Raw genomic sequence first — 24,458 nt, forward strand, 5'->3', positions numbered from 1 at the left:
TCACATGGGCTAATCAGGTTATCCCTAACCTTAAAATTGACATCGCTAGGCTGGTCAGAAAAAAATAGGGCGAACACTCCCCGCTCGAGGAAACGATGAGGCCCTTTTTTTCATAGGCCTATGTGAGATTCTGAGGATAAGCCCCTAGAGTACCACAAAAAGACTTGGAAGTGATGCTTGTTCTCTAATAAACTTATTTATATGTATGAAGATTTCATAAATCATTCCAAAGTCTAAAAAATTGAAAAATCTAAAAATCAAAAAATCTGACAAATCCCAGAAATTGAGGAGGGAGGGACGAAAACCAAAACATTAATTTTACACGGCCTTATAGTGTAACCTTAAAATCAGCGCATAGGCTTTTTTTGATCAATTGCCATGGCAATACCACGATTAACCATTGTTATCACATGGACGCTTTCCTCACAACACGAGCCTTTCTTATTACAAGTTCAACGGGTTGACCTTGCATTAGCATTTACACATGCAAAGACAGCAGAATACACTAACGACGTATAGAAGCGGTTGTCGAAACACGTACATTCAAGTTCCAATATCTGTACAGTTTAAACCCGGGTTTAAATCACTTTTCAGTGCCCAGAAGAGGGAGTAAAATACCGTTTCTGCAAGGATTTGTCAACGTGACCGTGGTCATCATACAGCGGAGAACGGAAGGCAAGTAAGGATGTCGTAGGTTTTCGGAGCAGGTGTGGCACAATTTTACTGACTGTACTGACAAAAACACGATTTCACCGGCGCGTCGATTGTTCATAATATATGAACCAGTAGCTTTCCAGCTTTCAGTGCATAGCCAATGATAGCGTGCCAACCAAAATTTCAACGTGTGACAATTGAGCGAAAAATGTGCAATACAATATTGAAGCCATGATGTACATATGATCGTATATTAAATTTATTGGTAATTTTTTTTCAAACCTTATTTTTTGGCATATTTGTAATGTTTTACCGGTCCATCAGTGTGTGCGGCGCTAGGGGCGGGGAACCAACTGATTCATCCTCATTTGTCCCAATGCATTTTGAGGCTGTCATTTTTAACCACAATTTACTCTTTGCCGTTCCGATTTTATCCCTGAAAATATTCTGCGGGATGCAATTCCCGATCTCCCTGGCTAATACCACTTGTACTTTACTAAATCCGAAAACCTGCAATTAGGCAGGCCTGCAATTAGGTTCACTTTGACTAGGGGGGCGGGGCGGTCTGTGTCCCGGGGTCTCTGTCACGTGCGTGCTCTGATGACAGAATGGTGAAGAAGCATGCCCACCGTCAGCATGGTCAGTGCAAGCACAGATCCTGTGGTGCAAGCTAGTGCATATGGGAATGCATATCGCAGCAGGGGGCCTACATGTAGGCCTACGCACCGGTTACTCCCTATTCCAGAAAAATACAACACTAAAAAAGTATTGATGCTATTGGTATCATTTTCAAGCTTATTGTGTACTGAGTGCTTACATTTTTATGCAAATCATGAAATGTTATTATGCGACTCACATATTTGGTAAACACATTTTCTAATATTTTTCACTGAACCAAAATTTTATCAAAAATAACATAATTAATATTAAATTGATGAGCTAACTCTTGGTCTATTATAGGCTATTCATGATTTTGAATGCTTAGACTTGTGCCAAGGCTTGGAATTTTGTGGCTACAATTGTTTAGGCCATTTTCCTTCAAATTGGAAAAATATCAAAATTTCACTTTTATTGCCAGGTAGAACTAACTAAAGGATGAGGATTTAGCTATGTTTCGTTTCAATTTTTTAATAGCAAAATAGGATTAATAGTTTTTAAATAAATAGTGCTGTATTTTTCTGGAATAGGGAGTAGACCTGCATGAATACTAATAGCTATAAGTACTAATAGGCCTATTTGTTGCACAATCAGGCCTATGATTTCTCAAATTCATATAATTTATTTCTCCAACCTGATTTCTCTTAATATTGGCACGCGATGAGTAATTTATCCAATTGATGTGAAATAATTTCTCCAATGCAAATAACTGATCCAACGTTTAATTATTATTATGCATAAATTAATTTGAATTTCTCCATCACAATTTCAATTTAATTTCTGGTAATGAATTATTTTTTCCATGATGTTGGATAAATTAATTCAGGGCATCAACCAGCCTTTATATATATCCTCAGTGGCGGCACCAGGAATTTTTTTTCGGGGCATTGGGGGCAAAGTGAATTTCAGGGGGCAAAATCGACAAAATTTTTAAAGTGTTATTTTTCGTAATTGTTGGGTTTTACTGGGGGGCAACAGGGGGGGCAAGAGTTCTGACTGGGGTGCATTCCCCCCCTCCCATGGCGCCGCCACTGTATATCCTACATTTTTAAGATTGTTCTTTATTTCCCAATATAGTTTTAAAAACCCCATAAGGCTAATGAAAGTCGATTCCTTGTTTCCCGTTACCCTACTCCGCTCAAAACCAATTGCTGGCCAAATATTTCATCATTTTGAATAAAATGTTGATTTCTAACAAACTTTAACATACCAATAAAATCCTAGCTGTTAAATATATCATCCTCTGTTAAATATATCATAAATCTCTTTCTGTTGATTTTTAGGGGTTTTCTTTGCAGTAGGAGCATGGTATATGGTTAATAATGAATTAATGAATACCTAGGCCTACTCGAACTCACTTCTCTGTCCCACACCTTTTGATCTGCTCTGATCTCATCCCGTAAAAAATATTGTGAAACTTTTGATAATAGTTGTACAATCACCTTCATGGGGTTGTAAACTACATCTGTAAACTACAAACTGTGATTTATCACATGTATGTGGGTAGTTATTGGTTTACACCTGTAACAGATGCATATAATGAAATGGTATGAAATAATGAAAAATGAAATGGTCACCTACACAGTCATGAAAAATTGTGCAACGGGAAACAAGGAAATGACTTTCATTGGCCTAATCCCTATATTTTTGCTGAACCATGAAATGGTATCAGCCTATATTAGTGTATGTTACTTACTTGCTTGCTTACTTTCTTACTTACCAACCATTTGGTCTAAAATGGACATATCTTTAAATGCCACGAAGGTATGAACCCCCCAAGTGGTGTCAAATGAAAGAGAACGAAGTAAAGAATATGATAAAAATATTTCCTAACGTCAGAGGTCATCCAAGGGGTCACAGGGGTCAAAAAAGGTCATTTTAACCAAAAATGCTCCAATTAAGCTGAAATTTATATGCAATGATCCTTATGACATTCTAAGCATATGTTTTAAATATTTTAATATTCATTTAAGGTCATTAAGGGGTCATAAAGGGGTCAAAGGTCAAGTTTTCAAAAATGCTCCAATTGAGGTGAAATTTAAATGCAATGATCCTTATGACATTCTAAGCATATGTTTTTAAAATAATTTAATATTCATTTAAGGTCATTAAGGGGTCATAAAGGGGTCAAAGGTCAAGTTTTCAAAAATGCTCCAATTGAGCTGAAATTTAAATGCAATGATCCTCATGACATTCTAAACATGTTTAAAATATTTTAAAATTCATTTAAGGCCATTAAGGGGTCATAAAGGGGTGATATATATATACGTACAACAATATACTGACAAAGCCCCATGGTTCAGCTATGGTGCGGTAACCGCTCTAGTTTTTAATCAGATGTAAAATATTTGTTGCTGAATGTCTTTTTATTGAGGATAAATGTCTTTTTTTGGCTCAATTTTGCACTCCAAATACATAAAACCCCAAGAGCTTCCAGAGCCTTTGCCCTGTGGACCCCATCAGGCTTATTTGTATTCATTTCATTTCAGGTTGCATTTTTGCCCTTCACTTCCCAGAACTTCTTGGGACTTTGCCATATGAACCTACACTAGACCTTTTCACAGTTCATGTTGAGTTTTTGCATAGATCTAAAATTGATGCCATGCATCCTAATCCTAAATCCTCCGTATTTTGGATTCCAGAAAATACAGAACTAATTTTTTGGATCAAATTATTAGTTGTAGCTGGCAGCAAAAGTCAAATTTTGATATTTGGCTAATTCTTGACAAAATTGGCCAAAAACATGCATTTTCAGGTTGTTTTTCATATGCTGGGCCTGTGACAATCAACCCCAAAACTAATTTCAGATTAATGCATTTTAATTTTTGAAAAACACAATTATTTTCTAATAATTATCTTTATTCATCAATTACTGAATTTATTAGCAGTGTCTGCAATAAGTGTGTACGTAGCAGTAGCAAAATGCTACACAATTTTCATCATTTGCTACACAATTTTGGAATGTGTAGCAATTTTATATCATTGTCTCGCCTGATAAGGCAGGAGACTATATAATCACTTTTCCGTGCAGATGTGCAGATGTGTGTATGTGTGTATGTGTGTATGTGTGTGTGTATGTGACAAATTTGGTTAAAGTTTTGGTTAAAGTTTGCCTTCCGCCTATTTTCTCGGAGACTATGAGTCATACGTTCCTCAAACTTGGTGGGTGGGTGCATCTTGACCGAGACAGAACCGGTTTGTATTGGTTAGTGCGTCAAGGTCACTGAGGTCATGTAGGGGTCATCTGAGGTCAAATTAGTAAAAACTGTCGTATGGGCATGAAACTTGGTTGGTACAGTCAACATTTAAAGCCAAATTTTTGGAAGGTCATTTCAAGGTCACCAGGGGTCATCTGAGGTCAAATTAGTAAAAACTGTCGTATGGGCATGAAACTTGGTTGGTACAGTCAACATTTAAAGCCGAATTTTTGGAAGGTCATTTCAAGGTCACCAGGGGTCATCTGAGGTCAAATTAGTAAAAACTGTCGTATGGGCATGAAACTTGGTGGGTGCAGTCAACATTTAAAGCCAAATTTTTGGAAGGTCATTTCAAGGTCACCAGGGGTCATCAGAGGTCAAATTAGTAAAAACTGTTGTATGCGGGCATGAAACTTTGTTGGTACAGTCAACATTTAAAGCCAAATTTTTGGAAGGTCATTTCAAGGTCACCAGGGGTCATCTGAGGTCAAATTAGTAAAAACTGTTATACGAGCATTAAACTTGGTGGGTACAGTCAACATTTAAAGCCAAATTTTTGGAAGGTCATTTCAAGGTCACCAGGGGTCATCTGAGGTCAAATTAAGTAAATACTGTTGTACGGGCATGAAACTTGGTGGGTACAGTCAACATTTAAAGCCAAATTTTTGGAAGGTCATTTCGAGGTCACTAGGGGTCATCTGAGGTCAAATGAGTAAAAACTGTTGTAGGGGCATGAAACTTGGTGGGTACAGTCAACATTTAAAGCCCAATTTTTGGAAGGTCATTTCAAGGTCACCAGGGGTCATCTGAGGTCAAATTTAGTACAAACTGTTGTACGGGCATGAAACTTGGTGGGTACAGTCAACATTTAAAGCCCAATTTTTGGAAGGTCATTTCAAGGTCACCAGGGGTCATCTGAGGTCAAATTAGTAAACACTGTCGTATGGGCATGAAACTTGGTTGGTACAGTCAACATTTAAAGCCGAATTTTAGGAAGGTCATTTCAAGGTCACCAGGGGTCATCTGAGGTCAAATTAGTAAAAACTGTCGTATGGGCATGAAACTTGGTGGGTGCAGTCAACATTTAAAGCCAAATTTTTGGAAGGTCATTTCAAGGTCACCAGGGGTCATCAGAGGTCAAATTAGTAAAAACTGTTGTACGGGCATGAAACTTGGTTGGTACAGGCAACATTTAAAGCCAAATTTTTGGAAGGTCATTTCAAGGTCACCAGGGGTCATCTGAGGTCAAATTAGTAAAAACTGTTGTACGGGCATGAAACTTGGTGGGTACAGTCAACATTTGAAGCCAAATTTTGGAAGGTCATTTCAAGGTCACCAGGGGTCATCTGAGGTCAAATTAAGTAAAACTGTTGTACAGGCATGAAACTTGGTGGGTACAGTCAACATTTAAAGCCAAATTTTTGGAAGGTCATTTCAAGGTCACTAGGGGTCATCTGAGGTCAAATGAGTAAAAACTGTTGTAGGGGCATGAAACTTGGTGGGTTCAGTCAACATTTAAAGCCCAATTTTTGGAAGGTCATTTCAAGGTCACCAGGGGTCATCTGAGGTCAAATTTAGTACAAACTGTTGTACGGGCATGAAACTTGGTGGGTACAGTCAACATTTAAAGCCCAATTTTTGGAAGGTCATTTCGAGGTCACCAAGGGTCATCTGAGGTCAAAATAGTAAAAACTGTTGGTCGGGCATGAATCTTGGTGGGCATGAAACTTGATGGGTACGGTCACCATCAGCCAGATAATTGTGCCCAGCCGATAACCACCAAATTCATTTACCTCTACCAAAAGTAATCGCAAAAGCAGGTGGTCACGAAAGCAGGCGAGACTCGTGGTTCGAGAACCGCCTTGTTTTTCATACTATATAAAGTAGTGGTGCTATACATCCTGCACAAGAAAGAACAAATGATTGCTTGCTACAAAGAGAAAGAAAGCCTCAAGGTCTGTATTAAGAATAATAGGGAAATTGAATATTTAATTGCAAAAAATGAAAAGGTAACCTCAGCTCACACTTCTGTGAATGGAGATTTGACCTTTACCTTTATTTACAATGGCTACATGATCATATGTACACATACTTTGAAATACCCACCATTATTGTAAATGCTGTTTTAAATTCTGTTTTATGTTTTTAAATGTCTGCTGTTGCTTTTTTGTGATTTTTGTCATTTGTTGATAATTTTTTCATAATAAAAATCCAATATACATTGAAAGACAAAGAAAAAAAAAAGAAAGAAAGAAAGAACAGTTTACCAACCAAGTGTTATAATTAAACAAGACAAAAAAAACACACAAATCCTGACAGGCACACAACCCAATTTTGAAAAAAAGCAAGGGAATATGCTGGCATGGGATTCGAACCCACAACCTTCTGATCTCTAGATGGATGCCTTATCCATTAGGCTACCAGCTCCCACTGATAAACGGTGGTTAAACTGGCTACTAATGTAGGCAGTCGAGGTATACAATACATTCTGACTCAAACAAATACAAGAGGAAACTGAATATAATGTTAATAGAACTAGAAGAAAGAAAGAATACCAATTAACCCAAAGTGTTACCTTTTTTTTTACAAGACAACGACCAGCACACAACCCAACTTGGAAAAAAAAGCAAAGGAATGTTCCAGTATGGGATTCAAACCCATGACCTTCTAATCTCTAGGATGCCCTATCCATTATAGGATAATAGGAAATGCTAGCCATACACAAAATTTTGAATGGCTTAGACTTGTTTCAAGTCTTTGGATGTTGTGACTGCAAAATTACATGTTTTTTACCCATTTTCCCTCAAATTGCAGAGCAATTGAAATTTGACCTTTAAATATTATTGCCAGCTAGAACTAAAGGATCAGCTATGTTTCATTTTGCAAAACAGGATAATATTTTTATTAATCCAAAAATATTTATGAACACTGTATGAGTATAATTAATTATTCTGAATGAGTATATATTTTGTTTTACATCTGTTGCAAATGCTTATGTTATGTCTATAAATTTGCCCTTTTCCAAGATATTGGCCCTATAAAATTTGTTCAAAATGTCTCTATATTTATCCCTATATTTTTGCAAAGGGCCAGTTGAAGCCCTGTTAATTTATATTGTGGTTGTTATTATTTACATTCTTTTCCAGTGGGCTATTGCAGTTGAAATCTATACACACCATATGGAAGACATTTTCTCCATAGACTGGGTTTTGGTATATTCCATTTTTTTTAACCCTTTCAATTTGGATTGTCATCTGAAGGGATATATAAAACATTGCCCAGAGGGTAGTCTAAAATGGGGTGTGTGTGTGTGTGTGTGTGTGTGGGGGGGGGGGGGGGGGGAACAGACTGAAAATTTCGCTAGTAAATACTGTTTATTACTACTGATTCGTGCTCCCACGGGTGTGCGCTCTTGTAGCAGCAAAGTCCCGGAATTCAAAATGGTTTATTGAATGATGTTGGGCCATAGTGGTCAGCGACAACCTGTAAAGTGTGCTGAGGCTTGTGAATCAACGTTTAGGCGGTGTGCCTGTGTGTAGCACACTATAAATCACTGCATTTTGTTGTTGTTTATGTCTTTCATGGGGGTGTATGGATTTCAACTCGAATGCCCAATCTCTCCAACTTCTCTCTCTTTTTCCTTATATCTAGGTAAGAAAGGACAACAAAATACAATCACAATATAACAATATGGATGCAAAGAGAATGAAGATTGATGAGAAGGAGATGGATGCTGCCACTCGCAACCAATTTGCAGCAGAAAAACATGCCATAATATACAAGAAATACAGACCACAAGCAGACTCCACAGCAATTCAAAGAATAATAAACTATGTCAAAGAAAAGGTAATGATTGTTTGTGCTTTTGAATAAATATTTGTTCTGACCTGAGCTGTACTATTTCATATGCCAAGTGCCAAATTTACTTTAAACAGTATTTCAGGGTCTTGGGCCACAATATTTAGGACTTCTGTATCACTGTGGTACCCTGATCCACCCACACCTGTAACTTTGGTGCTGTGAAATAATTATGCCGGGAGGGGGAGGCAAGCAGTTTTTGGCAGACATTTATGGGGCACCTTTTAAATAACACGCTCTAGTCTAAAAAGGCTTAAAGCCTTAATGTATGATTTCCTTCAAATTTTAAATATGTTATTTTATACTCAACATGCTGACATAATGCTAGTAGTAGTAATAATTATCGGGAATGGTTTCTGTCCATTTTGAGCTGAAATAACAAGGTGGGGGGAAGCAATTTTTGGTATGCCATTTGAAATTTTTACCCCACTGAATTTTGTACTTTGCCCTTTTATTATCCCCCCATCATTTTGAGCCCCTCTGCATCTTTCAGTGTAACATTATCACAACATGTAAATTAGGGTTACCCATGCCATTTTTGAAAGGCAAAATAACTCGAAATCTGCCAACATCCAGTTGCTGCACCAGGAATTGTTTAGGGGTGGTGGGGGGGTGGACAAAAATCAACAAATTTTGCAGACTTAATGAAAAAGTGTAGCCAATTGTTAGTCTACCAAAAGGAATTCAGAAATATAATAATTTGCACTATCTACAATGTATAGTTGCTAAGATAGACAGGGCTCGACTTTTTTTGGCACAAGCCAGTCGGGCGTGTAACTCTAAAAAGTTACACGCCTGACAGAAATTTTACAAGCCCGAATTTTTGAAGGAAATAATGTTACAATAAATTATGCGAAAAAGAAGACGATAGTCTAGTAATTGTAATACATGTAGCATGTAACAATTTAGATGTGAGCCCTGTTTGTGACTTATTCTTCATAAAACATTGACGTAGATTTCTTTTTGACATATAGTGAATATATAGTGAATCCAGCACCTTTTGGTGACAAATCAAGTTTATGGTACAATTGCGAGCGCGAAAATTGTTGCCATATTGAAGCTAAAATTGTGAAGAGGGCCTTTGGTGCAAAAGTTGAACAAATTCGCACGATGAGAGCAAAAATTGGCATTTTTAAGGCTAAATTGCCAAATAGAGTGACCAAATAGAGTGAAAGTTACACGCCCGATAGCAAAAGTACATGCCATTGGCGTGCAGGCATGTGTAAAAGTCGAGCCCTGATGAAGATCGACCACAAAGGTCAAACACCATAGGTTGCCATTTGATCCTATTGATATTGACCTATACAATATCATCAACCAGACATCGGAGCTAATGTAAATTATTATGTTTCTGAATTCCTTTTGGTAGACAAACAATTTGCTACAACTTTCATGAAAATCTGAGCGACTTTAATTTTTGACCCCTACGCAAACTGCAAATTGACCCTTAAATTGTTGCAGTACATAATTTCTGAACCAAAGGGTGGGATTGAGAATTTTTTAAACATATTTATGATCCTTGAGCGTATACAAATAATTTGATATACATGTACTTTGAAGTACTTTCAATTTTGACCCCTGTATAATCCCATGGGGTCATTTATTTCAAAATGCCCAAGGGTGCCAGGGTGCCACCCGCCAGATTCTGAATAGGTAGGTCATCTCAAAGATATAGAAAACACAATAAAACATTGTGAGGATGCTACTTTCAGGTTTTTGGCTTAGGCACCAGACTATGCCCCCTAGGTGCCACCACTGTGTACATCCAATTTTAAGATTGAAGATGCAATGGAAACTTGTTAATACAAGCTCTGATAATACAACAAGAAATGTCTTTAAAAAGACAACACCATGGATGAAATTCATGTTTCATAATTTTACATTGACAAGTACTTGGAATGCTAGTGATTTTTTGTGTGTAGCACATGCACAACTAACCGGGTTGGAAATGTTGTTACCACAAATACCACCAATGACATACTATAAGCTAAATTGAAAAATGTGTGTTAAATAGGTCTACATTTAATTTATACTTAATTTATACTTGTACAAATCACATCCACCAAGTTTCGCATCAATCCAACAATCTATATTCAGACGACTTTGTGATAACGTTTTATGACATGACTTTGAACACTCTGACAATCCAACAATATATACTTATTCCACCTCAGGCTCAGATGACCTTTAACAATTATAATCAAAAAGACTGATTACTCAATCCCAGGGGTTCTCTGGCTCAATTCAATCTTTATTTTCTGAATGTGTTGATTATAATTGTTACTACTAACTGCCCAGTTGCTCTACCAAAATGTATAAAACCAAAGCAACTATCTACCCCAATTACTGGTATTTAATACACACCTATGACGTCGCGCTATTGTTTTACCACTCCCATTATTTTTCACGAATGGAGCGATGATCACAATAACATGCCATTCGTAAATGCATTTCTCTTTTCTCTGAAAAGCAAATACTTTTCAGGGAAAAAGTACTGGCATTTACGAATGTAGTGTTAATATCAATTGCACTTTTGAAAAGCAAGTATTTGCGAAAAGTGCGGTATTGTTATCATCACTTCATTCATGCAAAACAATGATACGAAAAAACAAGAAAATGATTTTCATTAATACAATAAATTTAGGAAGCGGATAGCAACATTTGCACAGTATTGTTATGGGACCTGAGAGCACATCAGACATATCGAATTGCATGCTGAATACGAGGATTGTCCCTATATCTAAAAATAATAATAATTTTGATTTTGTGAAATTAGCGATATAATACAAATTATTAAAATTTCATATTTTTATATTTTCCAAATTTAACAGTCCTCGAAGGAAACTTTATAAATCTAATGATATGTAATTAAACTATAGGCCTATGTAGCTGGGATGAAAAGCCGACTCAATTGAAAATTTGACCTTTCATATTGAAATTAAACATTTTTTTCCAAAAAGACCTACATTTTTTAGTGTTTTGAGGAAAAAATCTATATCTTTAATAATGAAGGTCACAATTTTCATATGATTGACGGCTGTTCAACCCAACTTCCTACTATTTACTGCATATCGTTAGATTTATACAATTTACTTTGAGGACTGTTAAATTTCAAAAATATCAATTTTTAATAATTTGCCATAAAATGTGTATTGTATCGCGAATTTAATAAAAATCTAAATTATTTGATATCAGAAGGATGTGTCTGATTTGCTCTCAGGTGCCACAAAAAAAATATGTAAAAGCGTAAGCTATCCGAGCCCTTACAATGCAATCTGTGAAAAGCAAGTCAAGATCAAAGCGGGCAGGTTAAATTGTTGGCTAAGTTGTACTTATTATGCAAGATGTGTTTTTACCCTCACTTTGGAAAATGCTTATTTAGGCTTTACTTCGTAGGCCCTTTATTTATTTATTTCGACCTTTCTTTCTCGCTTACTGTTTTTTATAACATTTTTTTCTTCTTTATATTTTTATATCGTTTTCAGTGGCTTAGGCCCTACATATAATTTGTCATATTTTGGGCAACATTGCTACATACATTCTGTATCAATGTATTTAGGCCTATGAATCTGTTTATTTTAAATCGTTCTCTTGGGCATGTTTAATAATGATTAAAAGCCACAGTAGGTCTATTTTCTGTATAATTTTTATTTGTCATTAGTAGGCCTATATCTGATGTTTCATCTGATGGTATTTTGGCATGCTTGAATATTTACATACATCGATCAGTAGGCCTATCCGATACCGTAAAATGGGGTAACTTTGGGCACTTTTCAGAGTTTTTAAACCACTGCTTCCAAACAAAACCAAATATATTTCAAATTATCTCTTTTTTTATGACATTAGGGTTCCCTTCTACACCTTGAAGTTGAAAAAGATTTTTGAATAATTTTGAAAGGGTGCCCTAGGGGTTGAAAATAGCCTGACCAAAGTTACCCCGCATTTGGGGAAACTTTGGTCAGAGTATTACATTCCATGAAGAAAAAAAATGAAAAAAATTGATCTTCGCTGTATATGGGCAAGGTTTTGTTTTGTGACATTTGACCCCTTGCAAAATTAAGCAAGCACGCATCCTTGCTCACTTTGGTCAAAAATGCCAATATTTTCGTAACTTTGAACGAAATTTGACATGAACGACTTTTATTTCTTCCAAATATATTTCTTAACAAATTGAGTCCAAATATGACTAAAAACAATATTGCTGTATGCGGAAATATGACCATTTAAAAAGATATTTGAGCGACCAAAGTTACCCGCTTACGAAGTTACCCCCATATAACGGTAATTAAATATTACAATGTTAGGGACGCTCCATTTGATTTCGGAAGGGGACTGGAAGTTGAGGTGGCTTTTATTTAGCGTCGAAGGCGGCGAAGTTTGTTTTGTTTTTTGCCGACAAAGTTCAGGGACATAATAGGCCTAGGTAAATGTGTTGTAGTACATTTAAACTTTTCGTACCTGATTTTGGTCCTTCTGCTGCGAATCAACGATATATATCCTCGGAATGATTCCATCACAAAATTATCCAAGATAAACAATAGTGTCCATAATTGCATGGTTGTTCCAAAATCGAACACTCGATTCACAGAGAAGAGTATCATTGCTCAGGTATAGCGATAGGTGTGGCTTTCTTGAGGTACACAACTGTAATGACCATTTCATATGAACCTATATGACCTTTTTGCCCATTTTCCTTATTATGCAAAATAGAGACCTAAGCGCAACTACTTCAACAGTTAACGCGCATTAGAAGTGGGCATAAAGAACTATTGATTGTCTAATCACTTGGATGATTTTACTGAATCTACGTTTATTCAATTTGTGTAACAAACATTTTAAATCTTTATAATTCAAGAAGGTGGTTACGGATGATTTGAACTAAACACCTGGATCGTGATATGATGGGTATTTCTATAGAAATTTTACATAAAGCTGAGTCGGACTATTTTTGCTCTCGCACCTAAAATTTAGTACGATCATTATATTAGTGTATTGTCCGGCATCAATGAGTAATTGATCAATTTGTAAAGAGCAACCTATTTCAATAACACTCCATTCGTGAAAAATAATGGGCGGTAAAACAATAGCGCTGACGTCATAGGTGTGTATTAAGTCGGTTAATGGCGCAGATTAGAGCGTGAGTGGATAAGAATGGCCCGTCGCTCAGCGACTCAGCCATTTTATCCACTCACGTTCTAATCCTTGGCCATTATCCTATACTTAACCCCCCCCCCCACTAGTGTCACTCCCAACATCAATTAGTGATGGTATAAACTAACCCTAGTTAACAGTGCAGGTGCCTGGGCACCTTATATCCAGCATGGTTCCTGTCTGGTCAGATAATTGCTCATTATAATTGTTGAATTAGTGGTCACTTGTTGACAGCTTATCAGTAGCCTGGATCAGCAGGGGTGCATTTATATCATTTTTCATAGAGCAATTGTTCAAAATATTTAATGTCAAATGGTTCCTAAAAACCTTATTTGTGAATGGATTTTTATCGTTGACAAAACAAAATGTATGTATATCAATTATTCCATTAACAGCAATTTCCTAAGTTTCCATCCATAAATAATCACAGAGTATCATCTGTTTACAAAATAAGTGTTTATTGATTTCCAATTAACCATTATCAGTATAGCTGGTAGGGCCAAATCCAGAACTTGCTAATAGTTATTGTCAGAAACAGGTATTTTGTCCTGTAGTCCCTGGCAACCCAGTCTGCTTGTGGCTCACTCGCAAACATACACGACAGAAACCGGCTGTGAAGGAGCCTAATGCACGTAAACAACTTCCTTATAACATGTATAATAAAATCCGATTTTGGGTATAATAAAGAAAGTCATGCATATGCAAAATGAAGCAATTACCTATTGCTAACTTGGTACAATGTATACTCGTAGCCCAATCTTGTACATCATAGCACCCAGTTTTGGTTTGTGGTTTCGAAATGTTGCAATCAAACATTAGTTCTTTCAAATATGAAACGCTAAAATCCAAATCTAGAACAAACAATCATATATTTAGAAAGATACAGCAAACTTTCCATGGTAGAGATTGGACCCAAGACAAAGTACACCTAAATTAAGTGTCAATTCAGAATTATCCCACCATGGTGGAAAAAACCTGATAAGACAAGCTTGATTTTCAGGTCCCTGGCACTGAATCCCTATGTAATATGTGATGGATAAGACAAAATACTGATAAGATAAACTAAATTTTGTGGCCCCACAAATTTCGTATTAAAGAGTTTCCACTGTACTTCATTCGTTTCAAATAACCCCTTTTAACTGTTGCTGCACTAAGGCCATGGATGCATATGAAATAGATGTTAATTCCTAATTAATTATATAGTTATCGTCTTCACAAAAGAAGGATACAATGTAGTTACTTTTTGTGATGTGTTATAATAATAATAATGTTACAAAATGTGATGCTTGGCTTTTGACTCCTAAAGTCCAATAATATTTAAAATATTGTAGTTGAATATACCCTCTGGAAAATACCTTTTTCATTTCAGAGATCTACAAGTTTGACATTGGCTGTGGATATTGCCTGCGGTTCTGGACAAGGCACTGGAAGTTTAGCTCCCCATTTTGATAAAGTTATAGGAATTGACATCAGTTCTGCTCAAATCAACGAAGCCATACGTACAAACAAGGACAAAAATGTTGAATACAAGTAAGCATTATAATATTTTAAGCATCATCAGTTTTGTAGGCATTATAATATCTGTGGTCAAACAAGAAATGTCTTCAAAAAGACGTGGAGATAGATGGAAGGTTGGTGTTCTGGTGAATCCTATTAAATATTGTAGCAAAACACTATAGCTCTGACATACCATTATATATAGCAATCCTGGAATTGTTGATGATTCATCCCACCCTCCATACTCTTCGCACTTGTTTCAAGCATAATGTATAATCACATTTGAATTTGGTTATTCTTTACCATAAATGCAGTGATAAAGGATATAGGTTTTCTGGGTCAACCCTTCATGTAATTATTTTGTGTAAGCTACTAACCCTAATCCTAATTATAAGTACCGTACCCTAAATCATAGGCGGTGGAAGGGGGGGGGGGGTGATTTTAGGTGGGTGTCTGAACCCCCCTGAAATCATAATAGAAGAAGAAATAAAGCAATAATTGCCATCTGCATCTTCCTTTTTAGCCCAAGTAGGGCAAAATTGTACAATTTTGCACACTTGCGCACACTGGCCCATAAAATAGCAAACCACACCTTCATTTTTGGCTATTATAAAATAGTTTGAAATTAAAATTTTATGTGCGCTTTGCGCTCGCAAAAGAATTCCTAGTAAAACCTGAACACAATATGCTTGTCCCTAGTGACCCCCTAAATTATAATGATTTTACATATAATCGTGCATAACTCACAAACTGTCATGTGTCATGAAGTGGGGTTCCTTTGCATTTCATAAGTAAATTTCAGGATCACACATCATTTTGCATTGAAACACGTACTCTTAACTTCCAAATTATAGATCATATCATAGCAAAAGTAAACATTTTCTGAATGGGAAAATCCAATCTTTCCAAATATGGCATCTAATTTTCAGTAGGTGGTTTATCCAAATATGCATGAAAAAGTTGTCAAAAAGTAGCACCTCCTCAGAAACATGTAACATCAAAACCATAACACCTATCTAAAACACAGGTACCGGTAGAGGCAATGGCCTACCCAATGTAAACTGAGCTCAAAAAAAAACTTATAATTTTTCACAAGGTCATATCTTGAAATCCTGTCCATCAAATTGAACCAAAATTACACACAGATTTACTTCAATACTTCACTCTTAACACATGTCAGTAACCAAGCAGTTATCCAACTGACACAACAGCAAAATGCACTGACATGGGACAGCTTCCTGGACCACATTTACAGCCCAGCCCTGTTTCATGAAAAAAGTGTATGAAAAGCAGAATGCAGCTCCGTTTTATCATCTGTGCAAGGATCTTGTGTACATTCTCACAGACTTTTTGTCCTGGGTGCCAAATGTTGGGCTGTGAAAGTGAGGGAAGTCCAGGAAGCTGTCCCATGACAGTGCATTTTGCTGTTGTGTCAGTTGTACAACTGCTTGGTTACTGACATGTGTTTTGAGTAGAATATTAAGGTAATCCTGTGTGTAATTTTGGTTCATTTTGATTGACAGTATTTTAAGATATGACCTTGTGATTCACAAGTTGCAAAAAATTATAAGTTTCTTTTTGAGCTCAGTTTATATTTTGATAGGGTTGCCTCTAGCTGATGTACTAAGTAAAAGTAACTTTTATGATACACGGAATGACATGTTACAAAATTTTCAGTCAGACTTTGAGGAAATACAAGAATACTACTTGAACTGCTAAAAGGGCGTCTTCATACTTAAATCTCAGTGTATTCTCAAAAAACATTTACTTTGATAAGGTTACACCAGTACTCATGGTACTTCCTGTGGTGTTATGTCAGAGTGTCCGTCACCAGGGAAATGAGATAGATGTATCACTTAGACTACACCGTAACAAATGCTGACACATCACAATTGTTCTGTTTAAAGCAATTAAAAGAACCAACCTCTTGTTTTGACTTCAAACATGTAAAAACCCTACAGTACACGTTCACCTCATTTACACAGAACTGAACTTAAGGCCAATCAGTGACTTGTATCCAGTTGACACTATCAAGGGCATTAGCTGCTTGCACATATGACATTACTGCCTCACGCAATGATGCCTCTTCATTTATGGCTTATTATATCAGGCATTAATAAATGTGTGATTATTTATTTTAAATGCCCAATTTACTGATTTATTAAGACTGAGGCTGAGCAAATGTTAAAATTTGATTCAGGTTTATGTATTTTACAATATACTGTACTGGTAGTTGCCCGATCATAAATTTTGATAAAAATAAAGCAGTTCTATTTTTATTTTTGACAATTGTTAGTTTAAAAAAAAGTCTGTTAAATCACTTGGAAACTTATTTTAATGGGTATACCTATTAAAATCAATTAAAATTTATATTACAAGCCGACGACAAACGTCGGCTTGTTCTGTCTCTTCCCAATTCTTCTTCTTCTGGCAACTCGTGACATTTTTGCGTGACTTGCCACGTTTAGCCCTAGCTCTCTTATGCTTTGACAGATTTCAACCATACTTGAGCCAAATGACCACTGGACTAGGCCAAAGCGTTTCATTTGACTTTGACCCGACTGTGACCTTTGACCTAGCTATAATGGTCAAAATGTGATTTCACAAAAATGCTACTCCTTCCACAAATTTCATGCGATGAGAACATGGTTATATCATGTGACTCGACTTTAGTCGGTCAAAAGGTCAATCAAAATTTTTAAAATCAAAATCCATGTATAAGTTCGATTAAGCTGAAATTCACCAGGAATATTTCTTATGACATCCTAAGCACAATGCAAGAGCAGTTGACCCCATCCGTAACCCAGGGGTCAAGTTATAGGGGGTCAAATTGCGGCTTGTATTCAGCGTCTGTTGACTCTAGTCAGTGTTCGATTTACCACCTGCATACCTGCACCAGTGCATGTAACATTCCCTCTGTGCATGCAGCTTTCACACCTACCTGCCTGCGTGCATATGCGATTTTAGCACTAGCGATATGACAAGGCCAATATACAAAAGTAAGCAAGCAGTCAGTCCGATTGGGAAAAACCCAATCTATTTTTAGCGCAACATCTTCTGACTTCATTAGAAGGGCTGGCACAAATCGCACAATTGACAATTCCCGATACCCCTATCCAGGCGGCGGATGACATGATCGAGCGGCAACTCGTGAAACCGCCCGGCCGTATGGCATTTTCCATATACTCGGTTAGTTTTGTGGGGTTCATTATCGAACCCCAACGGTTTTAGCTTGTATTTATATTATTTATCAACATAGGCCTATTTGTTTGTGATATTTCAAGCGTTTTAAAATTTCAAAATAATCCCATTCGATTACACGGTCGACGATGAAAATTTACTGAATTTAGGGACTGCACGTCATACACCACCTGACCCCTATCATGTGAGAACTGTCACTTCATTGACTTCCCTAGTCTTCTACACAGCCAGTTTGCATCGGTCTGATACTCGTCCATCCTAACGAACATTCGTGATAGCCACATACAATCTGGTCCAAGACTATGACTTCCCTTAGAGGGGCTAGCGTAATGTGACATCATATGCCACCAATTCCCGATACTCTCGCACATGTAGAAGAGTGTCATTTTCATTTCATTGAAAAAAAAAGAACCGGCATTTAAACCGTGGGAAATATTTGTCTACGACGGAAAATAATCATAATAATGTCCAGCAAAAAGGAAATAGCTCAAAAACACTTGCATCATTCTAGAAATCGTGCACCTCGTCGTGGCGACTAGTTCTAGAACAGATGAAAGCCACAGCATCCAGTGTTTTGGCTGAGAAATCGGCGAGTGAAGGGGCGAGTGATCGGCACAAAAATGACACTGACAGTGGAGCCGGGAATATTATTACAAGCTTAACTGACAATGATCGTGATTCAATGTGATTTTATGTTTGCTTTAATTTTGGTGCATGCACACTTTTGCTGTGCATGTAGAAATTTTGGGCTACATGCACCAGTGCAGGTAGGAAAAAAATTGTAAATCGGACACTGACTCTAGTTATTTATTTTTTCAATTGGACATCTTTTGTGTTCTGATATTAAACTAAATGCATACCTGCGGAAGACTCGGGTATGTGATATCCAAATACGGTATTGTAGGAGTCCATTTTTTTAATAAATCATTTTTTTTTCTTTATCAGGGTTGGAGATGCTGAAAACATCCCTGTACCAGACAACTCGGTTGAGCTCGTCACCTGCTCACAGGCGGTGCATTGGTTTGACTTTGATACATTTTTGCGAGAAGTGGACCGTATTCTGACCCCAAATGGCGTAATAGCAGTGTATTCACGTGGTGATTATGTTCTACTCCATGACGACCCAGTACTAGAAAAAGAACTTACAACAATCTATAAAGAGGTAAACTTTCAGTTAAAATATGTTTGTGCAAATATTGGATACCAATCTAGACCAAAAAACCCCAAGAATTGACTTCAAAGGACTGCATGTAGTCTGTATAATACTAGGCCTCCCTAAAAAAAGAAAAAGAGTCCAAAATGGACACGGTCCTCTAAGAGGTGGAGGGGTGCTAGCTGACGGCTTATAGATGATAATATAATTTCATAATCGTGCTATGGTGTAAAGTTTAAAGATATTATGTGCTTTTGAAACTTAATTCATGTCACTTGTTTATATGGTTATGGTATAAAGCGAGTAAGGGTGGGAGAAGCCTAAGGAATTCGGGTTCGGGTAATTAAGCCCAAGTTGGTCATAGGCATACTCCCAATGCAACTGCCACAAACCGATGCACTTTTGCTCTTCACATTCAAATCAGGATAATGAATGAAGTTTGTTTTATCACTGATTCCATTGAATTTCAAGTGCAAGCATTAGACTTCTTTCATTGTAATGAATTAATGGTACAATTACAGAATAGGGTGCAACTTGCTAGACTTGAGTCCAGTCCTTGTTTACAGAGTTTAGGGTTGGGGTTTAGGGTTGGGGTAGGGCAGTCTTGTAATGAGACTAGTAGAGTTGCACCCTATTCGGTAATCGCTCCGAATTAATCACAAATAACTTCAGAACTACTGCACATTTTAAAAACTGGGGCTGCTGCGGCCAACGAGGTGCTAAGTGGAATCACTAGAATAAATATTCACCATTTGCTTTGTAAATAAGTACAACAGACTTGAGGGGCCAGAGTGGGGCGGCCCCACTAGAGTGAAGCCAGTTTATGCACTCATACCTTGCGTACTATATCATCACTCTCATACTTTCTGTTTTGTTCTGAATTCAGTGTACATGGAAAACGTTGAAGAACTACTGGAATGACCCTGTTCATGCCACCAGACAAAGGGGATACGTGGATCTCAACATACCTTACCCAGACTTCTATAGGTAGGACTAATATCAATAGGAAATGTGTTTATGATGACGATGTTGCTGCTGCTATAATTGTTGTCGCATATCCGTTGATGATAATAATAATAATAATAATAATACACTACAAAATAAAATTAACTTACATTCATAACACCTCATTAATAAAACGCGATGCGTGCGATCCAATCATATTCAAAATAACGTATTTGTTCCAATGTACTTTACAATTGACTTCGCGTGCGCCGTATTGTCGTCCAACAAAACTGCGCTGGCTGCCGTAATTTGGATTGCGCGTTACCATTTTTGCACAGATTCTGATACGCACTTTTGTTATTGGTCGTCTTATTTTAGCCTGATCGATTTTGGGAAAGGGAAGATGTAAAAATTGTTTATTTTTATAAACTTTTGAGGAATATTTTGTGTTATTTTGTAAAGTTAAAAGATCAAAGTGACGGTTATAAATGAGGTTAATAACTTTGCATCGGTAATATGTCGGGCATTGTGAAAAATCTAAACATTTTGCTTTGGACCTCGGGGCGTAGTCAGGGTATTCCTCGGTTCCAAAGGCAAAATGCTTAGATTTTTCACAATGCCTCCAAATAACCAATGCAGTTATTAACCTCTATGGAACTTAATCTACTCATAAACAACAATCAATAGGTTACTCATATAAAAATATTATTATTATATATGTGTGCCATATTGAAATATGAATTGAAAATAGGCCTATTGAAAATTGGGACCCCATGTGAGTACCCCCCTCCATGATATCGCTGATGTATTGATTTTTATTTGCATTGTTTCTGCAGGTGCACGATGCAGTCTTCATTGGACATGAATCTAACAGATCTGACAGGATTTATTAGTAGCTTCACAGCCTATCAACGATTCCGTAAAGAAAACCCAGATGAAGATATATTTACACCACTTCATGCAAGGTAGGCCTAAACATTAAACAAGGGGTTCAGGGAGGTAAATAAAGATAATTTACTGGGTGGGCAATTTAATTTATTTTCAAATTAGGGAAAATAATTTACTGGGTGGGTAGTGATAATTAATTTCATAAAGGCCTTTGGATTTTCGGAAATGTAGACCTGGTTTTGCGTGGAAGTTGGCTTTGATGTAAAAAGTGGACTTTACCCAAATTTATGGCTCATAAGCATGATAAGAATCTTTTCAGGTTTTGTGTGGAAATTGCTCCAAATTATATTAATTTTTGGCTTCTTATATACCATTTTGTACTGTGTGATCATTATTCCTCTTCGAAGTTGTAAACATGGTAAATGAATAAATTGGCAAATGTTAAGAAAAGATACATCACTTTCATTATTCAACATCACTTTCAAAATGCACGTTGGTACTAGTTTTATGATAATTATTATGGTGCCCAATTTGTTGTGGGCAAAATAATTTACTGGGTGGGCACTTTTGGGCAATGGGCAAGTTGAATTTACTGGGTGGGCAAAATAATTTACTGGGTGGGCATTTGCCCACCCAGTTAACATGTTATTTACCTCCCTGAAGGGGTTAGTACAAGCAGATTAGATGAGAAAGCATCTTCTTTGGTGCAAGAAAGTAGTAACTCACTGAACACAAAATGCTGTACTGAAAATGTTTAAATGACAGTTCATACATACAAGCTATGTAACAGCGCGTGTGATTGGTCGAGAGCCGGGCACCGTTCATGCCCGGTGACCCGGATGTGCGATCGCCGGGTAGGGAAAATGCAAGGAAAGTCATGTTTTTTAATTATGTTACTTGTAATTTTTTGTTATTATTTTGATGAAATAAGAATCACAAAATGTTATGGTATGTATGAACGGGAAGCGGCCCCTCGGGCATAAACAACCGTTTAGTCATGAAAATATATGAATGAACCCCTAATTTATTATACAGTGTAAAGGGTGTAAAACATTTTGCTGCAAAACATTCTAACATAGCCTAGGTTCTTATTGTATTTTGCAAACTAATAAATGTTTGCTAAAAATATTTTGCAATAACCTTCTTTGTATCCTTGCATTTTTAGTCTCATCCCGAGGCTTTCACCAACTATATTACCAGTATTTATTTATTCCAACATATGCTGTTAAATCAGTGGCACACACCTAAACAGGCAGTGTGTTCATACTACAATGAGAACAAAAACCAATTGATACAGAGTTCTATTTTTGTTTCATTTGTTTCAGATTTCTGCGAGCATTGAACGCGAACACAGAAGCAGACAAGACCATTGTTACAACAGGTTGCCCACTATATTTGTTGATGGCACGCAAGCCTGATGAGGAAGAAATGAAACGTTTTCATTTCACCTTTGAGGAAAAAAAAGAATAAAGTAAACCGAGTTATTCCATATAGTTAGACATTGTGAACATGTTATTCAATTTTTTTTTTTTCATCAAGTGGCAGGAATTTGTAATTATATAGCTAAGGCCTACTCAATTTTGCAGTTCTCTGGTTTTCAATAACACTGCTGTGAATATTCTTATGAGGTTAATTTAAGGTCATAATGTGTGATTTGCATAAAGAGTAGATTCAACGCATGTATACATGTAGCTCACACAGATAGAACAAAACAAGACGCGAGATGAATAGCGATATGCACACAGTTTATATGTCAAGACGTAAGATGAATAGCGATATGCACATAGTTTATACGTCACCGATTCAATAATACACATGCATGCGATGTGATAAGCCACCACTTAATCGATAAACTCTTAATAAAACCGGAGATCTCCGGTTTTAATATAAGGACTTAAATTTTACTGTAAAGCACTTCAGGCTTAGTCTTTTATATGGTATTTCAGTACACCATTGCGCATTACAATGATGCAAAAAGTAGAAATTCAGCAAAAATTGAGGGCGTCGCTGTGAAGCAAATTGCACATTATGGCTTTAAGGGATCGGATAACAGGATATTCGGTTTGCACATTATTATTTGTGGGACATGAGAGCACATCAGACACATCAAATAATAACACTTTTTTGAAACTTGCGATATAATACAAATTTTATGGCAAATTATCAAAACATTTGTATGTAGCTGGGAGGAAAAGCCGTTATTCATTTGGTAATTTTGACCTTTTGTATTGTTATACATTTGTTTCCCCAAAAGAGCTAAAAAATTTTATATTCTAATATATCACAAATATCCAAAAAATCAATTATTTGATATTAGAAGGACATTCCTCGTATCCAGAATGTAATTTTGGTGTGTCTGATGTGCTAAGGGAGGGAGGGGGTGACGCCCATGCCCGGAACTGGAAATGGTGTGCTCTTTGAGAGTTGTCAGCATATCGGTGAAAAGGGATCTTTTGGAACCGTGAACTGCCAACTTGGTCTTTCTGGTTGAAATCACCTTTAAAACCCCAGTAATGATAGGAATGGGCAATTTGTGGGTTTTTTAGACATGTTAGAGCTGAAGTTATTAAAATCAAGAGTCTTTCAGTTTGACTGTTCTGTTTAGATTAATACAGGGTCTTTCTGCATGAGCTGCGTGGTCTAAAACATGGTTACAGCAATATGTGACATTGTACATTCAATGGGTCACCAAAGAATATCTTGATTTGCGTCGCCAGAACCAAAAAAGCATGTGGAAAAGCTGAAAAAATATAACCGTCCATTGGCTGAAATCAAAACTTTTGAGAAACAGGGTTATCAATTTGCACGCAGCTTTAGGCTAATGATCTCTAGCATATCAATGAGAAAAAAAACCCACATAGACTGTGGTATACTCTGAAACTGCTCTACCAGGAAGTGTAAAAAATTAATGGTTTTCAGCTGTGAAAACAGAATCAAGTATGATAAATGACCTTCTCTTGCCGAACAAAGAACAACGATATTTAATGTATTACTCTATAATAATATGGTGAATGGTGGTATGATAAAATAGCTTATTGTAAGGTACTTAATATTTAACAACTGTTTTTATTTTAAGAGTACTACACCCCTGCCCAATTTTGTGCCTATTTTTGCATTTTTCTCAAAAATTATAGCGCACTGGGGACAAGTAAGATATGTATATTATAGGGGCAAGGACTACAACTACTGCACTGGAAATTTTATTTCAACACAGACAACAGTTGTGGAGTTACAGTCAAAAATGAGGGAAAACCAAT

General features: G+C 36.7%; 1 protein-coding gene across 2 annotated transcripts; it reads left to right on the forward strand.

Annotated features, from left to right (window-relative positions):
* The first annotated feature begins 483 nt into the window (after positions 1-483).
* On the forward strand, positions 484-24,308 carry LOC140151302 (putative methyltransferase DDB_G0268948). 2 transcript variants are annotated; one of them, XM_072173587.1, is made up of 7 exons: positions 484-679; positions 8,160-8,354; positions 14,887-15,047; positions 19,161-19,377; positions 20,255-20,355; positions 21,150-21,278; positions 22,527-24,308. In XM_072173587.1, exons 2-7 carry the CDS (start codon positions 8,199-8,201, stop codon positions 22,669-22,671), a joined length of 909 nt encoding a protein of 302 aa, XP_072029688.1. In that variant the 5' UTR covers positions 484-679; positions 8,160-8,198; the 3' UTR covers positions 22,672-24,308. The 2 variants fall into 2 exon arrangements, with proteins under 2 accessions (XP_072029688.1, XP_072029689.1); XM_072173588.1 differs by having other exon boundaries at positions 484-675.
* Positions 24,309-24,458: the final 150 nt, after the last annotated feature.

Source organism: Amphiura filiformis, chromosome 4 (assembly GCF_039555335.1).
Source record: "Amphiura filiformis chromosome 4, Afil_fr2py, whole genome shotgun sequence".
NCBI lineage: Eukaryota > Metazoa > Echinodermata > Ophiuroidea > Amphilepidida > Amphiuridae > Amphiura > Amphiura filiformis.